This window comes from Triticum dicoccoides, chromosome 1A, assembly GCF_002162155.2.
Source record: "Triticum dicoccoides isolate Atlit2015 ecotype Zavitan chromosome 1A, WEW_v2.0, whole genome shotgun sequence".
NCBI classification, from domain to species: domain Eukaryota; kingdom Viridiplantae; phylum Streptophyta; class Magnoliopsida; order Poales; family Poaceae; genus Triticum; species Triticum dicoccoides.
The window spans coordinates 562,009,227-562,030,855 of NC_041380.1; the positions used below are offsets into that span (position 1 = coordinate 562,009,227).

Here is a 21,629-nt window from a genome sequence, read left to right on the forward strand (position 1 = left end):
GTCTTGTATATACTTGCTGTTTTCAACATGTGTTGTATCCGTACTCATGTGTCTTTATAATTCTAGATACAGTCCAAGGAAGCTGGAAATATTGTAGATATTATTCAAAAGAATGCGGATCATGGGGCCATCACGGCGGAGCTCAGAAAACTGAAGCAAGCTTATGAGACCCTGAGCTCAAACAAGGATAAGGAAATTTCTAAATTACTTGAAATGAAGGATTTTCTTTTGAACCAACTGATGAGAATGGACAAGGACAATGCTGAGCTCCTTCAGAAAAAGGAAGTGGAGGCAGCACAAGCTAACGAAGCAGCACAAAAGCTTCAGCAGAATGTAGAGGAGCTGCAAGTGTCAGTCCGATATAAGGATGATGAGATTGGCAGATTGCGAGCAGAAGCAGGGCCCCTAAAGATAAAGGAAGTGGAGGTGGCACAAGCTAACGAAGCAGCACAAAAGCTTCAGCAGAATGTAGAGGAGCTGCAAGTGTCAGTCTGATATAAGGATGATGAGATTGGCAGATTGCGAGCAGAAGCAGGGCCCCTAAAGATGAAGGAAGTGGAGGTGGCACAAGCTAACAAAGCAGCACAAAAGCTTCAGCAGAATGTAGAGGAGCTGCAAGCGGCAGTCCGAAATAAAGATGACGAGATTGGGAAATTGCGAGCAGAAGTGGAGTACCTTCAGCAGAATGTAGAGGAACTGCAAGTGGCAGTTCGAAATAAGGATAATAAGATTGGCAGATTGCAAGCAGAAGTGAGGATCCTTAACATAAAACAAGTGGAGCCAGCACAAAAGCTTCAGCAGAATGTAGATGTGCTGCAAATAGAAGTGCGAAATAAGGATGACGAGAATTGTAGATTGCCAGCAGAAGCTGTTAATGCAGAAAAAAAGGTACCGGCTCTTGAGGGTAAGCTACTGGAAATGCATTCCTTGGTTAAGCAGAAAAACGATGAAATACAAAAACTGAAAAATTGGCAACCTGAGAGTCTGAAATGCAAATGTGTTTCTTCTATAGCAGTTGTAAGTATATCATTCCAAGTATTTGGCATGCTCATGCTAAAGTCTGATTTCTTTTCCATATTGTATGTTTAGTGACCTTGTCTTGCCATGCATCCTTGATCAAGTGTAACCATAATTAAATGAAATTTTGATCCAAATTCACTAACAATTTCATTGACCATATGTTGATGTGTGATCATAGTTTTTTATGATAGGCATAGGCAAATTGTCTAATTTTCCTTTATTGGTCAAGAATCATATTTCCCCGTGCTCTGCTGTATAACTTTTTTACTGAGAAGGTATAAGCATCATGATTCTTGCTAGGTTCACACATGAGTCTTGTGTTACTGAAAGCACAAACTAATGGTAAACTTGGTTAGTTTGCTGCTAATCGATTTTGCAGTGCCATCTTTTATAGAAACTGAGTAGACCTAAGTATTCATGTTCCTTAAAATAAGATGCCTATTTCTTTCTCCTTTTGCCATCCAAGTGAATCCAACTGATGAATAGCCCAAGAATTGTGGTAGCAATCATCCGATTATTACACCTGAAAATATTCCTGCTCCTCTTTGGCACATAACATTGTCTCGTACTTGTTTGTGGCCAGTAACATCACATAGCACTGAACCAAAAATGGCCGAGGCCTCTGCATCAACAAAAGCCCTGGCTGTTGTGGTGGCTGCTTCAGCATCTCCACCCGTCGCAAGCTCCAAGCCAGGGGCGGGGATCGACATCGACCTGACCCCTCCCCGGCTTGTTGACGACAGGGAGGCCAGCCCGCCCTTCCCTCCGGGATTCGGGCCGGTGGCTCGATTCAAGGACACAACTACCACCGCTCCGACAGCAACCTTTGCGGTGGTGGTTGCGAAGGAGGACGGCAACCCTGACCAGAGCATCCCTAGTACTAATGCTGCGGGTGGGCTCGACATTGACACTGCCCCCATGCCTCCTGCAGCAACAACAACCAAGATCAAGAGCAGCATGCTGAAGGGCAAGCCAAGACCAAAGGTGCAGAAGAAGGCTCATAAGGAAGGTACAGAGCTGGATTCGATCTTAGGGAAGAGGATGGAGCGCAACAGGCCAGAGTCTAATGTAGGTCTAGGTGAAAATGAGGAGATGAACAGAGACATGTATAAGAAAATGAGAGGGTCTGTTAGTGGAGAGGCTGGCGGTAAGGAAGCTACCGGTATAGGGGCTACTGGGGAACTGACGGGCGCAAAGGATGACGCCCGTCAGGAGGAATGACGATACATAGCTGGAACTGCCGGGGATTGGGCCAGCCCGGGACAGTTCGTGAACTGGTGTGCCTAGTGTGCACTCATGGCCCCTCTGAAACATGGCAGATGGAGGCTAGGCCTCAAGCAATGTATCACCCATGATGGGGGTAGGAAAGGGTGCTGGCATCGCCCTATTTTGTGACGATAGTGTTGACGTAAAGTTGCTCTCATATGGTTCGAGGTATATTGATGTTCATATCCGTGACGATCCCCATGGCCCTGGATGGCGGGGCACCTTTGTGTCTGGCGAACCCAAGTCACATGAGAGACATCACATGTGGATTCTGCTCAAGAGAATTAAACGAAACTCTGCTGAACTGTGGATGATGATCGGGGATTTCAACAAGACTATGTGGCAAGGGTTGCATTTCTCTGCTGCAAAACGGTCTGAAACATATAACAGGGAATTTCAGAAAGTGTCTATCTTGGTGTAACATGTACGTTCTCGGCTACCAAGGGCCGGGTTGGACGTATGAAAATAAACAAGCAGGGCGGGACAAGGTGCATGCAAGGCTTGACAGATGTGTGGCTACTCCGCAATGGAATGACGTGTTTCTGCACGCTCATGTTCAGCATGTTTTTTTTTTGAATTGTTTGGATTGCTTACCACATGTTTCATATGGTCATGTTCAGCATGTTGTTATCTCAAGATCAGACCACTTTCCTCTCCTACCCTCAAATGGGAGGGAACGCTCTCGAAAGAACACGGATACCTCGTTCAGGTACGAATTGATGTGGGAAAGAGTGGGGTCACTGGGACCTGCAGTTCAGGCGATATGAGACGGCGAGGGTACGGCACAAAACCTGTCCAAGGTTGCACTAAAGTTGAAAAAGTTCAGAAGTCGTTGGCAGCTTGGCCTAAAAAAGATTTCAGTTCAGTGTCATGGAACATAAAAAAGAAGAGACAGAAGCTTAGAAAACTTATGCAGTCGCAGAGGTCCAGTGCTAACGATGAGCAAATTAAAAGGGTGTCCGGTGAGTTGGATGAACTTCTGATTCGGGAGATGATGTGGCTACAACGGTCGCGCGTCATTGGCTGAGAGAAGGGGACCAAAACATGAAATATGTCCACCGTTTGCCAATGAACGCATATGTTACCAACATTTCAATCCATCACAAACAATTTACTCCCTCCGTTCGGAATTATTTGTCTCGGAAATAGATGTATCTAGAACTAAAATACGTCTAGATACATCCATTTCTGTGACAAGTAATTCCGAACGGAGGGAGTAGTTTTGTAAAGCGTTTGCCAATGAACACATGTGTTACCAACATTTCAATCGTGCGCGTTACAACAACAAATCGCACACACAGCTTTAGACTTTGTCGTGTGCCCCGTATGACACATGATCTTCATCCAATAACCGTTCCCGATGGATAGGCCGTCACACATGTTTCATTTTCTAGCACATGAGATTATTTTTCTACCGTTTGCGATGTCTGCATCACACACAGTTTGGTCGAATGATGTGGGATAGATGCATTCTCTTAGGCCCAATCTGCAGTAGTGACACACACCATTCCACACACACACTCTCTCTCTCTCTCTCTCTCTCTCTCTCTCTCTCTCTCTCTCTCTCTCACACACACACACACACACACCGAGAGAGAGGGAGGAGAGGGGGGAGGGAGAGAGAGAGTTAAATTTTTTACGAAAAAGAGACAAAGGATGGGAGATCACTGAACACGTGATGAAAATCCTGAGGAGGATGGCGAGGAAACCCTTGATAAGGGCAAGAGACAAAGGGCCGCAAAGACATTTGGTGATGATTTTCTCGTGTACCCCATGAATGATACTCCCACTGCTATCTCAGAGGCGTATGCCTCTCCAGAAGCTGACCACTGGAGAGATGCGGTCCATAGCGAGATGGATTCCATTATGGCTAACGGGACATGGGAGATCACTGAACGTCCCTATGGTTGCAAACTGTTAGGATGTAAGTAGGTGTTCAAAAAGAAGTTTAGGCCCGACGGTATGATTGAAAAATACAAGGCTAGGCTTGTGGCTAAGGGTTATGTCCAGAAAGAAGAAGAAGATTTCTTCGATACTTATTCACCTGTGGCCAGACTCACCACCATTCGAGTGTTACTCTTGTTGGTGGCCTTGCATGGCCTTCTCATCCACCAAATGAATGTTAAGACGGCTTTTCTGAACGGAGAGCTAGACGAGGAAATCTATATGCAACAACTAGATGGCTTTGTGATAGATGGTCAGGAAGCAAAGGTGTGTAAGTCACTAAAATCTTTATATGGCCTGAGACAAGCACGTAACCAATGGCATGAGAAGTTTAATACAACTCTCACATCTGTTGGCTTCGTTGCTAATGAAGCTGACAAATGTGTGTACTATCGCTATGGTGGGGGGCGAAGGAGTTATATTGTGCTTGTATGTTGATGACATACTGATACTTGGAACCAACCTCAAAGTGATTGAGGAGGTTAAGTCGTTTTCATCTCAGAAATTTGAGATGAAGGACTTTGGTGTGGCTGATGTTATCTTGAACATCAAGCTACTGAGAGATGATGAGGGTGGGATTACACTTCTGCAATCCCATTATGTTGAGAAGGTGTTGAATCGTTTTGAATATTCGAACTGCAAACCATCTCAAACACCATATGATCCTAGTGTGTGGATTTGAAAGTTCGAAGGCACAACTAATGATCAATTGAGATACTCTCAAATTATAGGTTCACTCATGTATCTAGCAAGTGGAACAAGGCCTGACACCGCGTTTGCTATGAGCAAACTGAGCCGGTTGTTTCCAAACCGGGTGATGTACATTGGCACGCTATTGAAAAAGTTATGTGCTATCTAAAAGGTACTATGAGCTATGGACTTCACTATACCAGATACATGTCGGTACTTGAAGGGTATAGTGGTGCAAATTGGGTCTCTGATGCTGATGAGATGAAGGCCACAACTTGGTATATGTTTACGCTTGGAGGTGGTGTTGTTTCGTGGAAGTCTTGCAAGCAAACGATCTTAACGAGATCGATAATGAAAGTAGAATTAACAGCATTGGACACATCTGGTGTCGAAGCAGAATGGCTTCGAGATCTGTTGATGGACTTGTTAGTGGTCGAGAAGTCGGTTTTGGCTATCCTTATGAACCGTGACAATCAGACAGTCATTTCCAAGGTAAAGAGTTCAAAGGACAACATGAAGTCCAACAAACATATAAGAATCAGATTAGAAGTTGTTAGACGTTTGAGAAACTCAGGAGTGATAGCATTGGATTATATCCAAACAGCTAAGAATCCGACAAATCCTTTTACTAAAGGGTTATGGCGTGCTGTGATACATAATGCATCGAGGGAGATGGGTATGAGACCCACATGAGTTGCCATGGCGGTAACCCAACCTATATGATCGGAGATCCCGTGAAGTAGGACTTGGAAAAACAAGTCAGTGATGAACTGAGGAGAGTAACTTTACTAACTCACTCTGTTGGAGATGCAATACTCTAGGAAACTATATTTTCGGTTGGTGAGTGCGGCGCTTCTGCTCCTGAGCTCATCTGCACCCTCCGACGAAAAAAAATCTAAACAAATACTACAAAAATTAAAAAAAAAATCCAATTTTTTTGTGTGGTAGAGAATTTTATGCGTGAGGTGAGCTGCAAATTTCAACTCATTTGGACATCTGAGCAACTCATAGCAAAAAAGACAAATTCAGGGTTTGTAAAAAAGTTTAGTGTTCACACACTGTTCTGACCTGATTTTTTGTTGTTGAGAGCTGCTCAGATGTCTAAATAAGTTGAAATTTGGAGTGAACCTCACACATACAATTATCTATCACAAAAAATTGGATATTTTTGAATTTTTTTAGTATTTGTTTTGATTTTTTTCTGACCGGGTGCAGATGAGCCTAGACACCAAATTGGATTTTCGGTAGGTTGACTACTATCTTAATGTGTTCCAAAGCTTATACAAGCAAGATGCTATCCTACAGAGTGATCTTTGAAGGAACACACCTATATGAGCCCGACTGCTGGTCATAGTCTATGAGATTGGGGTGATCTCTAGCAAACACATGAATAGTCTAGGAGTGTGGCTAATATGCTCTACCCGAGAGGTCAGCCTTTGGCAGTCTAGTACTATTAAGACATGTGGTGAAACTTCTTTACACCAAACTGACAATTCAAGACATAGTCCATTGTTTAGTTGTGAAGGAGTATAGCTACTTGCTCTAGTTGGAGTTCAATCTTAACAAGTCTCCACTGAAATACTGGTATATTAAAACAATGTTGGGAACAAAGGATAAAATGAGCTACACATATGAGGCCTCTGCCAACCCAAGTTTGAGAAGAGAAATTGCGGGAATGAGCCGAGCCGAGCTCACACCTATGCCTTATTTTTGCCGGTCAGGAACAAAGAGTTTTTGACAGCCGGGCCATGATCTGAGACGTCGGATCATGGGTTGTCACCAACTCGAACATGGGTCCAACCCACGTCTCTCCACGCGACCGCGCCTACACATATGAGGCGTCTGCCAACCCTAGCCGTTGCGCGAAATAGTTTGCATCTGCCGCCTGTGATCCCATTCTGTCCACCGCATACACGGTCAACGGGAGAGCAGGCCTCCGAAACCCCGTCTCTCTGGATGCTGTACGGGAGAGGAGCATTAGGTTTTTGGGGAGCGTCTCTACGCAACTGCTCGCCGACGTTCACCTGCTTCCTCTACTTCGTCCACCTCCGCTGCATCGTCAACATGTCCTCCGACGCCGAGAGAGCCACCGCCGAGAAGGTTGCTGCTGACCAGAAGGCGGCCAAGGAGGCTGCCGCCACTGCTGCTACTACGGCCAACTGGAGGGTATAACACGGTCATCCCACTCCAGTTTCTTTCTATCTTAGCAGTACCAGCCATGTGCATAGATGTTTCTACTATATGTGTAGATGTTTCTACTATATGTGTAGTACGTGCTTATTTAGTTAGCAATCAATATGTCATTATTTCCTGGATTAAGTTAATTGAAAATTTGACTTTTTCCTCAAAAATAAGTGCTCGTGTCTATGTAATAATACTGTCAGTGTCTTCCTGTTTGTTTGTCTGTACTTTCTTTTGGACTGCTCCTTTCGTGTATGCATAATATATAATCCGACTAATATGTGTATGAAAATCGGCCTATGTGAACTGCTGTAGTGGTATAATTTATGTTTTTTTTTCTTTTTTATATTTATTGTCTGTGCATGCCTTGCAGCAGCAGGCCCAGGAGAACAGCATCGCTGCTTCGCACAAACCTGGTCTTCAATGCCTCAAATTTTCCTGTAAAAAATTCAAACAGCAAACCTTTACATGTATTGAGAGCCAGACCCACGTGATAGAACAAAACACAAATATTTTACCACATCAAGGATTCAGCAATATGATGCTTTATCTATAAAGCAGGGGAAAACCCCTTATCGTCAAGGATTCAGCAATAAGATAATCAACCAAACTTGCTAGTACAGTTTAACTATGGTTGCATTTGCATGCATACTGAGCTTACCATATATATTCGCAATTGGGTTTAGTTGATGCAAATAAAGGCCATCTCATTCACGTGATGCGCGCAATCAACAATCTACTAGTTGGTCCGAGCCACATACTCATATGTCCCCTATTAATAAGTACGGCGAAATCAACAAAAGTTTAGTCCCCTGTTACGTGCAGACAACACGTCCCAGCCTCCCAGGTGACATACACAATACTTGTGGGCATCGGAACTCTGAAACTCTGAACTGTAGAAGCAGGGAAGCGGACATCAACAAGCTGAACCGTGGCTTCGGCTTCGGATCAGTTGCTCGCATTCCTCACGACTGAGTTTCCTTTTCTTTTTTATTCGGGGATTGTCAACATTTGGTTTCAAGCTCAACACAACATGAAGGATAGACTCTGGTCGTATGCCGTAGTCAGCAAAGGTGCGGTCGTCCGCCACCTGCCTCCCAGCAAGGAGGAGGCGCTGCTCATCTGGAGCAACTCCGATTTCATCGGCTATCATCTCCTTTAGACTACGTATGGTGGTGCCTGAAAAGTGATGATCAATCCAAAAATTCATCGTCTTGCTGCCAGTTAACGTCCGCACAAAGATCTGGGCTTTGGCTTCACGGGGTCTCACCAAAACATGAAGGATAGACCCATGCTGTATGTAGTAGTCAGCAAAGGTGCGGTCGTCCTCCACCTGCCTCCCAGCATGGATGAGGCGCTGCTCATCTGGGGCAACTCCGATTTCATTGGCTATCTTCTCCTTTAGACTGTATATGGTAGTGTCTGAAAAGTGATCATCAATCAATAACCGAGTTGTTCTGCCAGTCGGTGTCTTCACAAAGATTAGGTTCGGATATCGGACTTCAAATTGGGCCCCCTCCTGGATGTGCAGATCCTTCAGGGCACAGCTGTCCGCCAGCGTCTTACTGCCATACTCTATTATGGCATCGTCTATAAACAAGACCTCCGCCTTCAACTTAGCCTTCACATTGTAAATCAGGTCTGATTCCGCAACCTCAAGAGAGTGGCACCTGCTCATGCCGTTGTGTACCCTGACACTGATCTTCATCTGTTGAACGAAAGCACAAAACATCAACATCTGTTGAACGAAGGCACAAAAAATTAACATCATAGAGAAAAGATCTCATACAACAGCAACAATTCCAACAGATACCAAATTATTATCATTTTCGAAATGGGAAGGATTCCAGCATTCATTAAGAAGAAAAGTGTTGCTCGGTTAATTAGGGAAAACCGAGCAAGACCAGATTGCACAGTTAATTATGGAAAACCGGGCAAAAACCATCACAACCATTGAGCGGCACACAAAAGATACCCACGCACACTACTCCAAAGATGGCCTCGCCGAGACAGCATGCAGGCGTCATCGTCATCACTCCCCTAGAAGGAGTCATCACCATACCTAAACCCTGAGCAAACGACTCCCGCTTGCCGTAGGCGATCATTGACTCAACCCACGCTGTAGAGGTCGTGTGGAGTTGTATGAAAGTCCGCGCCAGAACTCAGCCACCTGCGATCCGACAAAGCAGCTCCAACTCTGACGGAAAACTATGTAGGAGAACTAGGCACGTCTTGCGCCGCAGAAAATCACCGAACGAACCACCTGCTGCCCGTCATCGTACGCCACCGGGACCCGCCGCCGCAGCTTCGACTTCACAGCGACAAACCAGCCGAGGCAATCCCGCGGACATGCCGAGAAGAGTCGACTACCTCAACCAATGTCACGTCTCCGACATCGCTCACCCATCATTTATTGTTGCCACAAAAGTATCGATGCCAACACCAACGCCATCCACTTGTCCCTCTTGCCAGTCCCTCTTGCCAATGCCCAGCTCCAAGAACGAAGCCATCGAGAGGGGAAAGGACGCCAATGCGCCGTCATCATCCAATTGCAAATGATCTAGGGTTTCCCCCGGAGATGAATCCATCCGCTAGGGGTGTGGCAGCAATGCAGTGATGCCTCCAAGAAGGTCTACGACGACGGCAGCCGCCACCGAGACAGGGTCTTCACCCAAGCGCCCAAACACCCAACCTACACCGTCATCGGCAAGTCCACCAAGCACCACCACTGAACAGCTCGCAGTCGAAGAAGCCCACCGCTGAAGCAGCCAACCGCAACTTGCGGAGGCCGCCAATGGCCACCTACGAGCACCAGTCGACTAATCCGTCTACCGCCGACCGTAAGCTAAGCCACAGGACGCAACATGAACCACCAAGCCTTGCCAAGCACCACGCCGGCAAGAGACAAGAGAAGTGCAGCCCGAGGCCAGGAACCTCCTCGGTTCCCAGCCGCAGGCAAGCTCCATACACGCACACGCACCACACACGCCCACCTGACGACCTCCAGGCGACAGATCCGCGCCGCCCGGTGCCTTGCGGACCCGCATCACATCATCGAGAATGCCGGCGTCCATGGCCACCCGACGCCCTTGCGCCGCACCAGTCCGCTACCCAGCCTAGGCGGCAGCTCCTTGACGCCCTTGCCCGGAGCCAAGCTAGCCCCACCTCAGCGCTAGCCACCACACGCGGCCCCCACTGGAGTGTGCCTCCACGCCGGTGCACGTATCCACGACGGCGCCACACCGGTGCCTAGACAGGGCAATTCCGCGCAGCACGCGCATCCGGTACGGTGTCGTGCCAAGGCACCCCCGTGCCTCTCTGGAGCCTTTGCCTCCCCGCCCTCACACCTCAGCGCCGCCCGAAGCTCGGCCCTCCGTGCCTCCGCAGTCATGCGCCCTCACGCCTCCATGCCGTTTAAGGGAGGCTGTAGCCGACCAGATCCCGTTACCGCCGGCCACTGCCGAGCTTTGCTCGGTGGCGTGAGCCGAAGATGGCAAGGGGGAGGGGGATGGAATGGGGGTGGCGGCGGCGGGAGCTAGGTCTCCGCCCGAGCTGCTCCAGGGAGCGATGCGGGGACAGGAAAAAATGTGGCGAGCCTTTGTACAAATTTCTCTGAGATACCAAATTTTAAAGCACAAAACATTATAATTTCGTAGACAAAAGGCTCTCAAATCAATAGGTTCCACAATGATACCATTTAGTGTTGCAAATGTCAGTAAGACATCTTGTTCAGACCAGAACGACTAGGAAACTGGTGATAAATATAAACATCATGACTATAGTTGGCATATGTTGTCAGTCCATCATAGATGTATAACAATTTTGTTTTTAGAGATTGTGATAAAGACACATTGTATGAGAATCCTACAGATTAGTCCTTTTTCCTTTTAGATTACCGAAAAATGGTTTCCCCCCGCTTTGTATACAAAGCAACCAACCAAGTCAACCAACAATAGGTGCTGGGGTGGAAGCTGCATAGTCACGCCCAAAAGAAAAGAAAGAGAAAATACAAGAGAAACAAATGCCGACAACGGCGGATCGACAAAAAAACGAAGAAGCCTCGTGGCCGCTGCATCCACCAGAGATCGCCCACCAAGCTCCGAGCCTCTGAAGTACCGGTACCAATCAACACCTCCAAGAGGGGACACGACGATGACGACGCTACTGCCAAGGGTTTCCCCCAATACGCGGTGAGGAGAGAGAAAGGGTAGCCCCGACGCCCTCCAGGAAGGTCCGGCGGCACCCTCATGCGCCACCACGTCGGTGTCGGCCAAGCTAACAGGGATTTCTCCCGATCCCAACCTTCACCTCAGGCACTCCGAAGCTCGCCACCAAACCGACCCCCACCCTGCGCCGACCCGGTCACGAAGCTTCCCACGCTGTCTCCCCACGGCACCGTGAAGCAAGGCCTGCACAATGAAGAAGAGGAGCCGGGACTAGGGAAGCAGCACCGTCGGCACGCGGGAGGGCCCCACCTCCACCGTCGAAGACGGTAGCTGACCAGACGCAATAGCAGGAACATACCAGGCCCGTGGCCGCACAGGCCCGGCCGAGATCTTCGAGACCCGTAAAGTTCTCGCCTTCGCGCTGCAGCCGGCACGCCGTCGGCGCCGCCGCCCCTGTCCAAGCCGCACCACTGCCTCACCACGCAGAAGACAACGAACCCACGCCGGGGACCGACCCGCTAAGACCCAGATGGGGCCCGCAAGGCCCAGATCTGAGCTGGGGACACACCGCCGGCCACCCCGCGCCACCAAGCCGCCCCGCCGCCAAGGAGCAGCGCCGCCACCACGTCCGCCGCCGGCCACCCCGCCGGGTCACCGGACCGCCGCCATGCAGAGCGACACCGCCGCCGCCCCCCTGCCCCAGGCCAGGAGGACGCGCGTGCGGGGAGAGGAGATCCTGCCGCCGCCGGCACCCCCCGGGTATGACCCGGGGGCGCCCACCAGCGACGGCAGGGGAGAGGATGAGGGGGCGAAGCCGAGAGCAGAGGCGCGGGGGCCGCCCCGGCCGCCTCCCGGGGAGGCAGCGCGAGGGCGGAAGGAGGGGCGGGGAAGGAAGGGCGGGTGAAGGGGGGCCGGATCCGGGCCGCACGCCGGCGAGGGCGGCCGGATCCCGCCGGAGACGGGCAGGGGAAGGCGGCGGCGGCGAGGGTTTCGGGGGCGGGAGCGGGTGGCTCTCAGAGTTCGGTCTCGAACGTTTTTGGCGGCGAGGGCGGGAGCGAGACTCTTTTCTCTCCCTTTGGCGCGATGGTTCCGGCCTACAACCGTCCTCGCGAGGCGCTGGTTCGATTCCCTTTTTCCTTTTAGATATGAATCAAACATGAAAAGGTTTGATATTCTTCATCCATCCAGTCCTAAGATCTAACAAATCCTATGAGATCAGTCACATATGAAGACAAGTGGTACTACTATATAAAAGCGAGCCAAGGGGGGATGGGAGGTTGAATAGGGATGAGCTGACAACCCTTCTAAATTAATCCACACACACTGTACATATAAAAACTGAGGGCAGGCCTGGCGCAGTGGTGAAGTCCTCCCCACTTGTGCCAAGAGGTCCTGGGTTCGAACCAGCCTCTCTGCATTGCACTTTGGAGGGGTAAGACTAGGTTCTTATAATCCCTCCCCAGACCCCACCTTGTGTGGGAGCTTCTATGCACTGGGTCTGTCCTTTTTACTGTACATACAAAAACTAAAATGCTACCTAAAAAATACATTCAAGATCACCCGCTATACATTGCGTGTAGTGGCGGAGCCAAAGCCCGGCGGCTGACGGGCTCTACATGAACCTTCCTTAGCTTATACAAGAATACGAAGATTTAATCAGTAGCTTTTGTAGGCAAATAGCCATCAGCTACTTCCCTTTGTACTTTGCGCAAGCTCAACGCACGGGCTAGCTCCACCACTGATAGGGTGGACACTACTAGAGATTAAGACCAACAGGTGTATTGTGATCGAAAATATCATCCCATAAATTCATCTTTGGCCAGCAAAGTGTCGACAATTTGTAAATTACATGAGTTACAATGTTATGTGCTGAACAGGAGCAGAAAGATTTTCAGGTGTAATAATCGGCTGATCCGGACCACAATTCTCGTGTACAGGGTTATTCATCAGTGTGTATGTAGGCAAAGTTGGATTCACTTGGATGACAAAAGGAGAAAGAAACGGGCATCTTATTGTAAGGAACATTTATACTTAGATCTACTCAGATTCTACAAAAGATGGCACTGCAAAATCGATTAGCAGCAAACTAACCAATTTACCACTAGTTTGTGCTTTCAGTAACACAAGACTCATGTGTGAGCCTATCAAGAATAATGATGCTTATACCTTCTGAGTAAACAAGTTATACAGCAGCGCACGGCGAAATATGATTCTTGAACAATAAGGGAAAATTAGACTATTTGCCTATGCCTATCAGTAAAAAAAACTATGATCACATATCAACAGGTGGTCAATTAAATTGTTAGTGACTTTGGATTAAAATTGCATTTAATTATAGTTACACTTGATCAAGGATGTTTACATATAAACATGACATTGTACATTGACTATATGTATGCATGGCAAGACAAGGTCACTAAACACACATATGGAAAAGAAACCAGAGTTTAGTATGAGCAGGCCAAATACTTGGAATGATATACTTACAACTGGTATAGAAGAAGCACATTTGCATTTCAGACTCTCAGGTTGCCAAATTTTCAGTTTTTGTATTTCATCGTCCTTCTCCTTAACCAAGGACTGCATTTCCAGTAGCTTACCCTCAAGAGTCAGTACCATTTTTAATGCATTAGCAGCTTCTGCTCGCAATCTACAGTTTTCATCATCCTTATTTCGTACTTCTACTTGCAGCACATCTACATTCTGCTGAAACTTTTTTACTGCCTCCACTTCTTTTATGTTAAGGATCCCCGCTTCTGCTTGCAATCTGCCAATCTCAATATCCTTATTTCGGACTGCCACTTGCAGTTCCTCTACATTTTGCTGAAGCTTTTGTGCTGACTCCACTTGTTTTATCTTAAGGTGCCCCACTTCTGCTCCCAATTTGCCAATCTCATCATCTTTATTTCTGACTGCCACTTGCACCTCCTCTACATTCTGCTGAAGCATTTGCACAGCTTTGTTAGCTTGTGCTGCCTCCACTTCCTTTATCTTAAGGGGCCCCGCTTCTGCTCGCAATCTGCCAATCTCGTCAGCCTTATATCGGACTGCCACTTGCAGCTCCTCTACAATCTGTTGAAGCTTTTGTGCTGCTTCGTTAGCTTGTGCTGCCTCCACTTCCTTTATCTTGAGGAGCCCTGCGCTGTCCTTGTCCATTCTCAGCAGTTTGTTCAAAAGAAAATCCTCCACTGCAAGTGCTGCAGAAATTTCCTTATCCTTGTTTGAGCTAAGGGTCTCATAAGCTTGCTTCAGTTTTCTTAGCTCTGCTCTTAAATCTCCTGCGATGGCCCCATGATCTGCATTCTCTTGAATAATCTCTACACTATTTCCAGCTTCCTTGGATTGTATCTAGCATTATTAAGATACAGGAGTATGGATACAGCACAATGATTAAGAAAATTAGCGACATGCACAAACTGGACCGAAAGCTTTTCAGCTATGGAATTGATGTTGGAGACAAGAGGTACAACTACAAGTATATACAAGACACGGAAGGGGAGGGGGGTGAATAAGGTTGAGTTGACAACCCATCCAAATTAATCCACGTATTGTAAATAAAAATACAAGAATGCTACAGAACAATGAATCCAAGATCATCTGCTCTACATAGGGTGAACTAGAGATTGAGACCAACAAGTGTATTGTAATTTAGAATATCATCCCTTAAGTTCATCTTTGGCCAGCAAACTGCTGACAATCTGTAAATTAGATGGCTCACTGGCCAGGAACAATTATGGGGCAATGTTAAGTGCTGAACAAGCGAACGAAGGTTTCATGTGTTAAAATCATAGAAGGTTGATCTTGACAACAATTCTTGTGAAACTCTAGATCTACTCAGTTCTAGAAAAGATATCATGGAAAATTATTTAGCAGCGCATTAATCATAATATCAACCTGGTCAACATTCACTACTGACTATGTATGGTAACTTTGGAGGCAGGTGAATAAGAAATACCACGGAAAGGAAACAAGGTATAGTATGAGCCAGAAATATACTCCAAAATGAAATGCTTACAGTTGATAAAAAGGCAAGCTTGTGTTTATGAGTCACAGGTTGCCCAACTTTGAGGCTCTGGATGTCATTCGCCTTATCCAAGGAGTGCATCTCATTTAGCTTGCCCTCAAGAACCAGTGTCTTATTTGTGGATGCAGGAGCTTCTGCCTGCAATCTTCCAATCTCATCATCCTTCTTACAGGCTGCCACGTGCAGCTCCTCTAACTTCTGTCGAAACTTCTGCACTGCTTCAGTAGCTTCCTTATCCTTATTCGAGCATATGGACTCATAGACCTGCTTTAACTTTCTTCGCTCTGATATTAAATCTCCGGAATTGTGCTCATGATCCGCAGTGTTTTCATTAAGCAGTACACAAGTTCCAACTTCCTTCAGCTGTACCTAAACATTACAAAAAGACAAGCACGGATGCAAATCCATGATCAAGAAAATCAGTGGCATTCACAAGCTGAACCAAATGCTTTTGGGATAATTAATAAGTACCAGCAGTTCTGAGTTTTCGGTGTCCAAGAGAGCTTCACAAGTTCTTGAATCCTCCAAATCACTCTCTAGCATTTCTGCATTGGACAGAGCAGGCAGCAACAGTGGCATCAGTAGCAACATTAGGTGCCTCATTGTACAGGTTATCTTCATCGAAAAGATATAAAATGGAAATGCTATTCAGTTAATCTTAATAACCCTAAGGTCTTGTCCATCTGGCTGCGGCGAAGCGGAATGACCAACAAAACTGACATTTAGCAGGCACATCATGAAAACTCTCATAAATCAACAAAAAAAAGGTATGCCAAATTTAGGGGCACAATGTTTTCTGACCGGCGAGCTTGGGATCATCGGAAGGGAGCAGCTCCCTGCAGGCCGCCTCCCACCTGCTTCTGCTCAGCTCCGCCTTCCGGGATGAGAACATGTAAGCCATCAATCAGGCGCAGGGAAGCCCAAGAGAAAACCCTAAGAGGAAGAGGACAGGAACGGTCCGATGAATCACACCTGGTGGAGGCGGGCGTCCCAGAACTCGTGCTGGATCCTGTTGCGCGCCTCCAGCCGCGCGCGGCCGGCGGCGAGCGCCTCGACCCGGTCGTAGATGCGCTGCCACTCGGCCCGCCCGCCGTCCCCCGCGTCGTCGCCGCCGCCGCCGCTGCTCATCGATTCGGACGGCGTGGGTGTTGATTTTTCTCAATCTCGTGTGTTGCAATGCTCTCGGAGAAGATGCTACGGAGTACTACTAGTTAAACGCTGAGCAGCTCATCGCCATTGGAGGAAGACGGCGGTGGACTCGTGGAGACTGGAGAGGTGAGGCCGCGAGACATTTGGGGAGAAGACAAGTCAGTCACTTCGTGGCTCCTTCACTTTTTTGTCCTTTTATTATTTTTGACATCTCGTTTTTAATTTTGATCCTGGTACCTAATAAAAGTATAGAAAAGAAATACTGATTCAGTATTTCTCTTTGAATTCAGTAATTTCTCCTATTATATTGGCCATTTTATTCGTAAGCATTGCCTAATCTGGGTCTATATACGACTGTGGACGCGCCCACGGACAACGGCCGAGGAAGATCTCAAGTTTTGCCAATTACAATCACAAACCTTATTTTCGAGAAACCAAATACATGCAAACACATGCACATTGATCATTTTGGTCAAACATAGTTCAATGCACAAAAATACAAGTTGTTCGTACTTAAAAATTTTAGTGTGAATGAAGCATCCGTGTTGGGCCTTCGGGTTAAGGTTTAGTCCCATCGTGCCGTGCGAGAAGCAACACGATCGACTTAAATAACCGTCGTTGTACAAAAGTGGGCGCATCCAGGCCGTCAATGCACCCCACTTTTTTTTTGAAGTTAAATCATTTTGTCACTTACCCTTTGTTTCTCATATCCTACCCAAAGCGATCATATTTGGGACGAATGTGAGCAAATTGTCGCGGGCCCTAACGGTCAGTCTGACATAGGGACGCATCCGGATGTCTTCATATCCATTATTCATTTATCCGTCTCATATTTGAGCTAAATATGAGGAGTGCCAGTCAGTCTGAACGTTTGGGCTGGTTGTGGGAAGCCCGATTGGGTGCTACTTTTTCGCCAGGTCAGTGACCTAGCAGTCCGCCATGGCGTTTGCAGCGGATATGGGGTCTGTTTGTAGATGCTCTAAGATTGACTCCTATAAAAAAACTATAAATTGATTTTTACCACATTCTTTAGAAAACTTAGTACCCGCTCAAAACTCTTGTAAGAAAATATTTTTTCTATGATGCAATCTTTTTTCTAAAATACGTACAAGCATGTGTATCATATATTCATAGAAAGAATAGTCAAGATGGCCGATGCAACACCTTTCGACACCCACACCCACCACGACTACACTAGCACACACTCGCCTTGACCAAACTCAAGCCATGAATGGCAAAGAGGTTGAACACAGAGCACATAGGTTGTGTCACAACCGTAACGAACACCTCAAAGCACGACAAAAACACAAAACCAAACTAGATCAACGCACCCTCCACTCATGGCATCTAGGAGATCGGCAAGTGGACGCCAGGAGCTAGCCTGGCTCGAGGAAGACATCGTAAATGAGGCGTCGTTGATAGAGTACATAGCGCCCTGGATGCTCATGCCCACGGCAACACCGAATACATGACAACCCGACGTCCCAAGCCTCACTGACGTGGCAAATCACACCAGCTACTCCTCTGGAAGACACCCCGAGCACCTAGACAACGCCTCCAAGAAGGGGATGGCGTCGTGGCATCGCCGCTGCCTGGCCGACGAACCGAGCCTCGGGGTTCCCCCGGTGTTAGAACGGGGGATGGACAAGGCCATGGCAACACCATAACATCATATGAATTTCTCCTCGGTCATGTCTGTCGCGTCTCTGAAGCAAAGTAAACTGGGAAGGGGGAAAGCAAAATTGTCATCTTGGGCCATCACCATGAAGAGGGGAAGTCGCATCCGCCGTTGGGTTGTCTATGATGCAATCAAATAAACTTGTTCTATTGACTGACTTCAGTTTAAAGTTTTAAAAGCATGCCACTTGTGAAATCGACACTGACATGCATACTTTCAAAAAAGGAAGTCATGCTCAACTGCTTGGATTTAAGCTTAGTTTTTCTCAGAGGTGTTGCATTTGTGGTAGAATCAATGCCGCGTCGGAATAAGATGACTCTTCTTCTTCCCCACCCTAGTGATGCTTCAATTAGCAACGCCGGGAAGCAAGTAGCCCCTGTGTCTCGTCAGACTTTGGTTTTGACGATGTTAGGTTGTGGTGGCTGGTGCTTGGTGTCTTCTCGGACGACAGCGTCAGCTGGTCCAGAGTATGCGGATGTCTTGGAGTGTGGTGTGCAGATGGCGGCTTGCGGCGGCGCTCTTCTTCTCCGATCACGTTGGATGAAGACGACATTGTCAAGATCTGGCAGACTTGGGGATGATCCCTGACCGACGTGTCACAAAGACTCGGTTCCGTCGCCTCTGACTGACCGTTTAATCGGTTCACAAAATAGTGTGGTCTACAATGGAGTTCTTCCATATCTGGATGTGGAGGCTACTGGCGTTTTTCTCCGGCGGTGCCATGGTGGTGGCGGTGATCGACCACGGGTGATGATTAGGTTGGGCATATGGATCTCCCAAAGTAAAGTTGTAATTTTTTGAGCCCTTTGTGCAAATCTCCAAGACACTAGGCACTTTGTTTGTCTCATGGAGTGGCCACATATGTACTCATTGTAATTTGTTTGTTTAATGGACAATGTGGTAATTCCTCTCTCTCAAGAGAAAGCTTGGATTTAAGCAATTCAGCATTGGTTAGAGCAGTTTACATTGCAACTACGCAGTGCATCCTCAAACCAGCTTTCCCTGCCACATGAAACAAGGCCCAACTCATAACTTACTCCTACAAGAGAGACTAAGATCACAATTTGTTACGCCCTCGATGCGGCTATATCTCCCACGTGTCGAAGCACGACGTCTTAGAGGCATAACCGCATTGAAAGCAATGTCACAAATGAGGTAATCTTCACACAACCCATGTAATATAATTAAAGGGGAAAGGATACATAGCTGGCTTACAATCGCCACTTCACACAAATACATGAATAAAGCATTACATCATCCAAATACAATCAAGGCCCGACTACGGAACCAAAATAAAAGAAGACTACCCCAAATGCTACATAGATCCCCGATCGTCCCGACTGGGCTCCACTACTGATCAACTGGAAACGGAAAACAACACAACGAACAAAGTCTTCATCGAGCTCCTCCATGAGCTTGGTTGCGTCATCTGCACGGTTCAACGGCACCTGCAAGCTGGTTTGGAAGTATCTGTGAGTCACGGGGACTCAGCAATCTCCCACCCTCGCGATCAAGACTATTTAAGCTTATGGGTAAGGTAAAAGGTATGAGGTGGAGCTGCAGCAAGCGACTAGCATATATGGTGGCTAACATACGCAAAAGAGAGCGAGAGGAGAAGACAAAGCAGAGTTGAGAATCTATGATCAAGAAGTGATCCTAGAACAACCTACGTCAAGCATAACTCCAACACCGTATTCACTTCCCGGACTCCTCCGGAAAGAGACCATCACAGTTACACACGCGGTTGATGCATTTTAATTAAGGTCAACTTCAGGTTTTCTACAACCGAACATTAACAAATTCCCATCTGCCCATAACCGCGGGCACGGCTTTCGAAAGTTCATAACCCTGCAGGGGAGTCCCAACTTAGCCCATGACAAGCTCTCACGGTCAATGAAGGATATACCTTCTCCCGAGACATTCCGATCAGACTCGGCATCCCGGTTCTACAAGACACTTCGATAAGTTAAAACAAATCCAGCAACACCGCCCGAATGTGCCGATAAATCGCGATAGGAGCTGCACATATCTCGTTCTCAGGGCACAGTCAGATTGTCCAAGGTACGGGTAGGCCAGCCCAGAGTTGCCCCTGGTGGCCACCGGCAGCTAACAGGTTGGACCAACACTCAGAGGAGCACTGGCCCGGGGGGGTTAAAATAATGATGACCCTTGAGTCTGTAGAATCCAAGGGAAAGAAAAGGCTAGGGGGCGAATGGTAAAACCAATATTGGGCATTGCTGGAAGAGTTTTACTCAAGGCGAACTGTCAAGGGTTCCCATTATTACCCAACCGCATAAGGAATGCAAAATCCGGGAACATAACACCGATATGACGGAAACTAGGGCGGCAAGAGTGGAACAAAACACACAGGCATAAGTCCAAGCCTTCCACCTTTTACCAAGTATATAGATGCATTAATTAAATAAGATATATTGTGTTATCCCAACAAGTAAACATGTTCCAACAAGGAACAACATCTCCATGTTCCAACAAGGAACAAACTTCAATCTTCACCTGCAACTAACAACGCTATAAGAGGGGCTGAGCAAAGCGGTAACATAGCCAAACAATGGTTTTCTAGGACAAGGTGGGTTAGAGGCTTGGTTCAATAATATGGGAGGCATGATAAGCAAGTGGTAGGTATCGCAGCATAGGCATAGCAAAAGAGCGAGCAACCAGCAAGCAAAGATAGAAGTGATTTCGAGGGTATGGTCATCTTGCCGGAAATCCCGCAACAAAGAAGAACGAGTCCATGAAGAAGACAAACGGATGTAGACGAACGGGTCCTCACAAACGCGACGTTATCGGAACCAACCCGAAGAAGCAACACCGGAAAGAAGCACACAACATAGTAAACAACTATCACACGATCATGGCATGATGCACAACAAGTATGATGCATGTCCGGTTTAAAGAGGCATGGCATGGCAAAATGCACAAGCAATCCTACAACTTAAGTGGAGCTCAATATGCAACGAGTTGCATATTGACGGAACTCCACATCAATTATTTGGTTCACTCTCGGTTAGGTACTCAAGAAATTTAAATGTTGTTAAACATGGCAAGAGGGTGAAGCAAAGTAAAACTACCTATCTAGTCAAGTTTAAATGAGGCCGGAAGTAACGAACAACAATTCCGGTAAAACCCCATGAGCATATTATAGATTTGGTATTGTTCTTCCCTGAGCCATATTTTAGAGTTGTTAAACATGCAAGATGATGCCACCATGTTAAACTAGGAAAAATTCTACCCCATTTACATATAAAGTTTATCAAAACCCGAGTTACGGTTATTTAGTTATGAATTAAAGCATTTTAGCATGGCATAGGAGCAAACTAAAGCAAACATCATTTTAAGCATTTTAAACATGGATGGAAATGGCATATAATTAACCTACACATAATTCTAAGCATTTTTCATATATAAAGGTTTTACATATGATGCATGGTATGAGAGTTATTATATGCATGAAGTATAGGGTCCAATCTATAAAACAGTAAATCTCTGGATA

At 46.9% G+C, this 21,629-nt stretch overlaps 2 protein-coding genes across 3 annotated transcripts in view; one reads left to right on the plus strand and one right to left on the minus strand.

Moving 5' to 3' along the window:
* The window catches only part of LOC119290321, a 4,677-nt gene extending 2,208 nt beyond the window's left edge, over positions 1–2,469 (plus strand). Inside the window, exons 5-6 of one of the 2 annotated variants that reach the window (XM_037569208.1) lie at positions 67–1,017; positions 1,604–2,469. In XM_037569208.1, coding sequence (XP_037425105.1) covers positions 67–495 — 429 coding nt within the window. In that variant the 3' untranslated portion in view covers positions 496–1,017; positions 1,604–2,469. The remainder of the gene's footprint in view (positions 1–66; positions 1,018–1,603) is intronic. The other variant, XM_037569209.1, reaches the window with a different exon arrangement.
* A 5,230-nt stretch (positions 2,470–7,699) lies between these two features.
* LOC119290347 lies at positions 7,700–16,579 on the minus strand. Its single transcript, XM_037569210.1, has 6 exons — positions 16,264–16,579; positions 16,093–16,165; positions 15,763–15,836; positions 15,283–15,660; positions 13,755–14,615; positions 7,700–8,809 (listed from the first exon to the last, which is right to left on the minus strand). Exons 1-6 carry the CDS (start codon positions 16,417–16,419, stop codon positions 8,018–8,020), a joined length of 2,334 nt encoding a protein of 777 aa, XP_037425107.1. The 5' UTR covers positions 16,420–16,579; the 3' UTR covers positions 7,700–8,017.
* Positions 16,580–21,629: the final 5,050 nt, after the last annotated feature.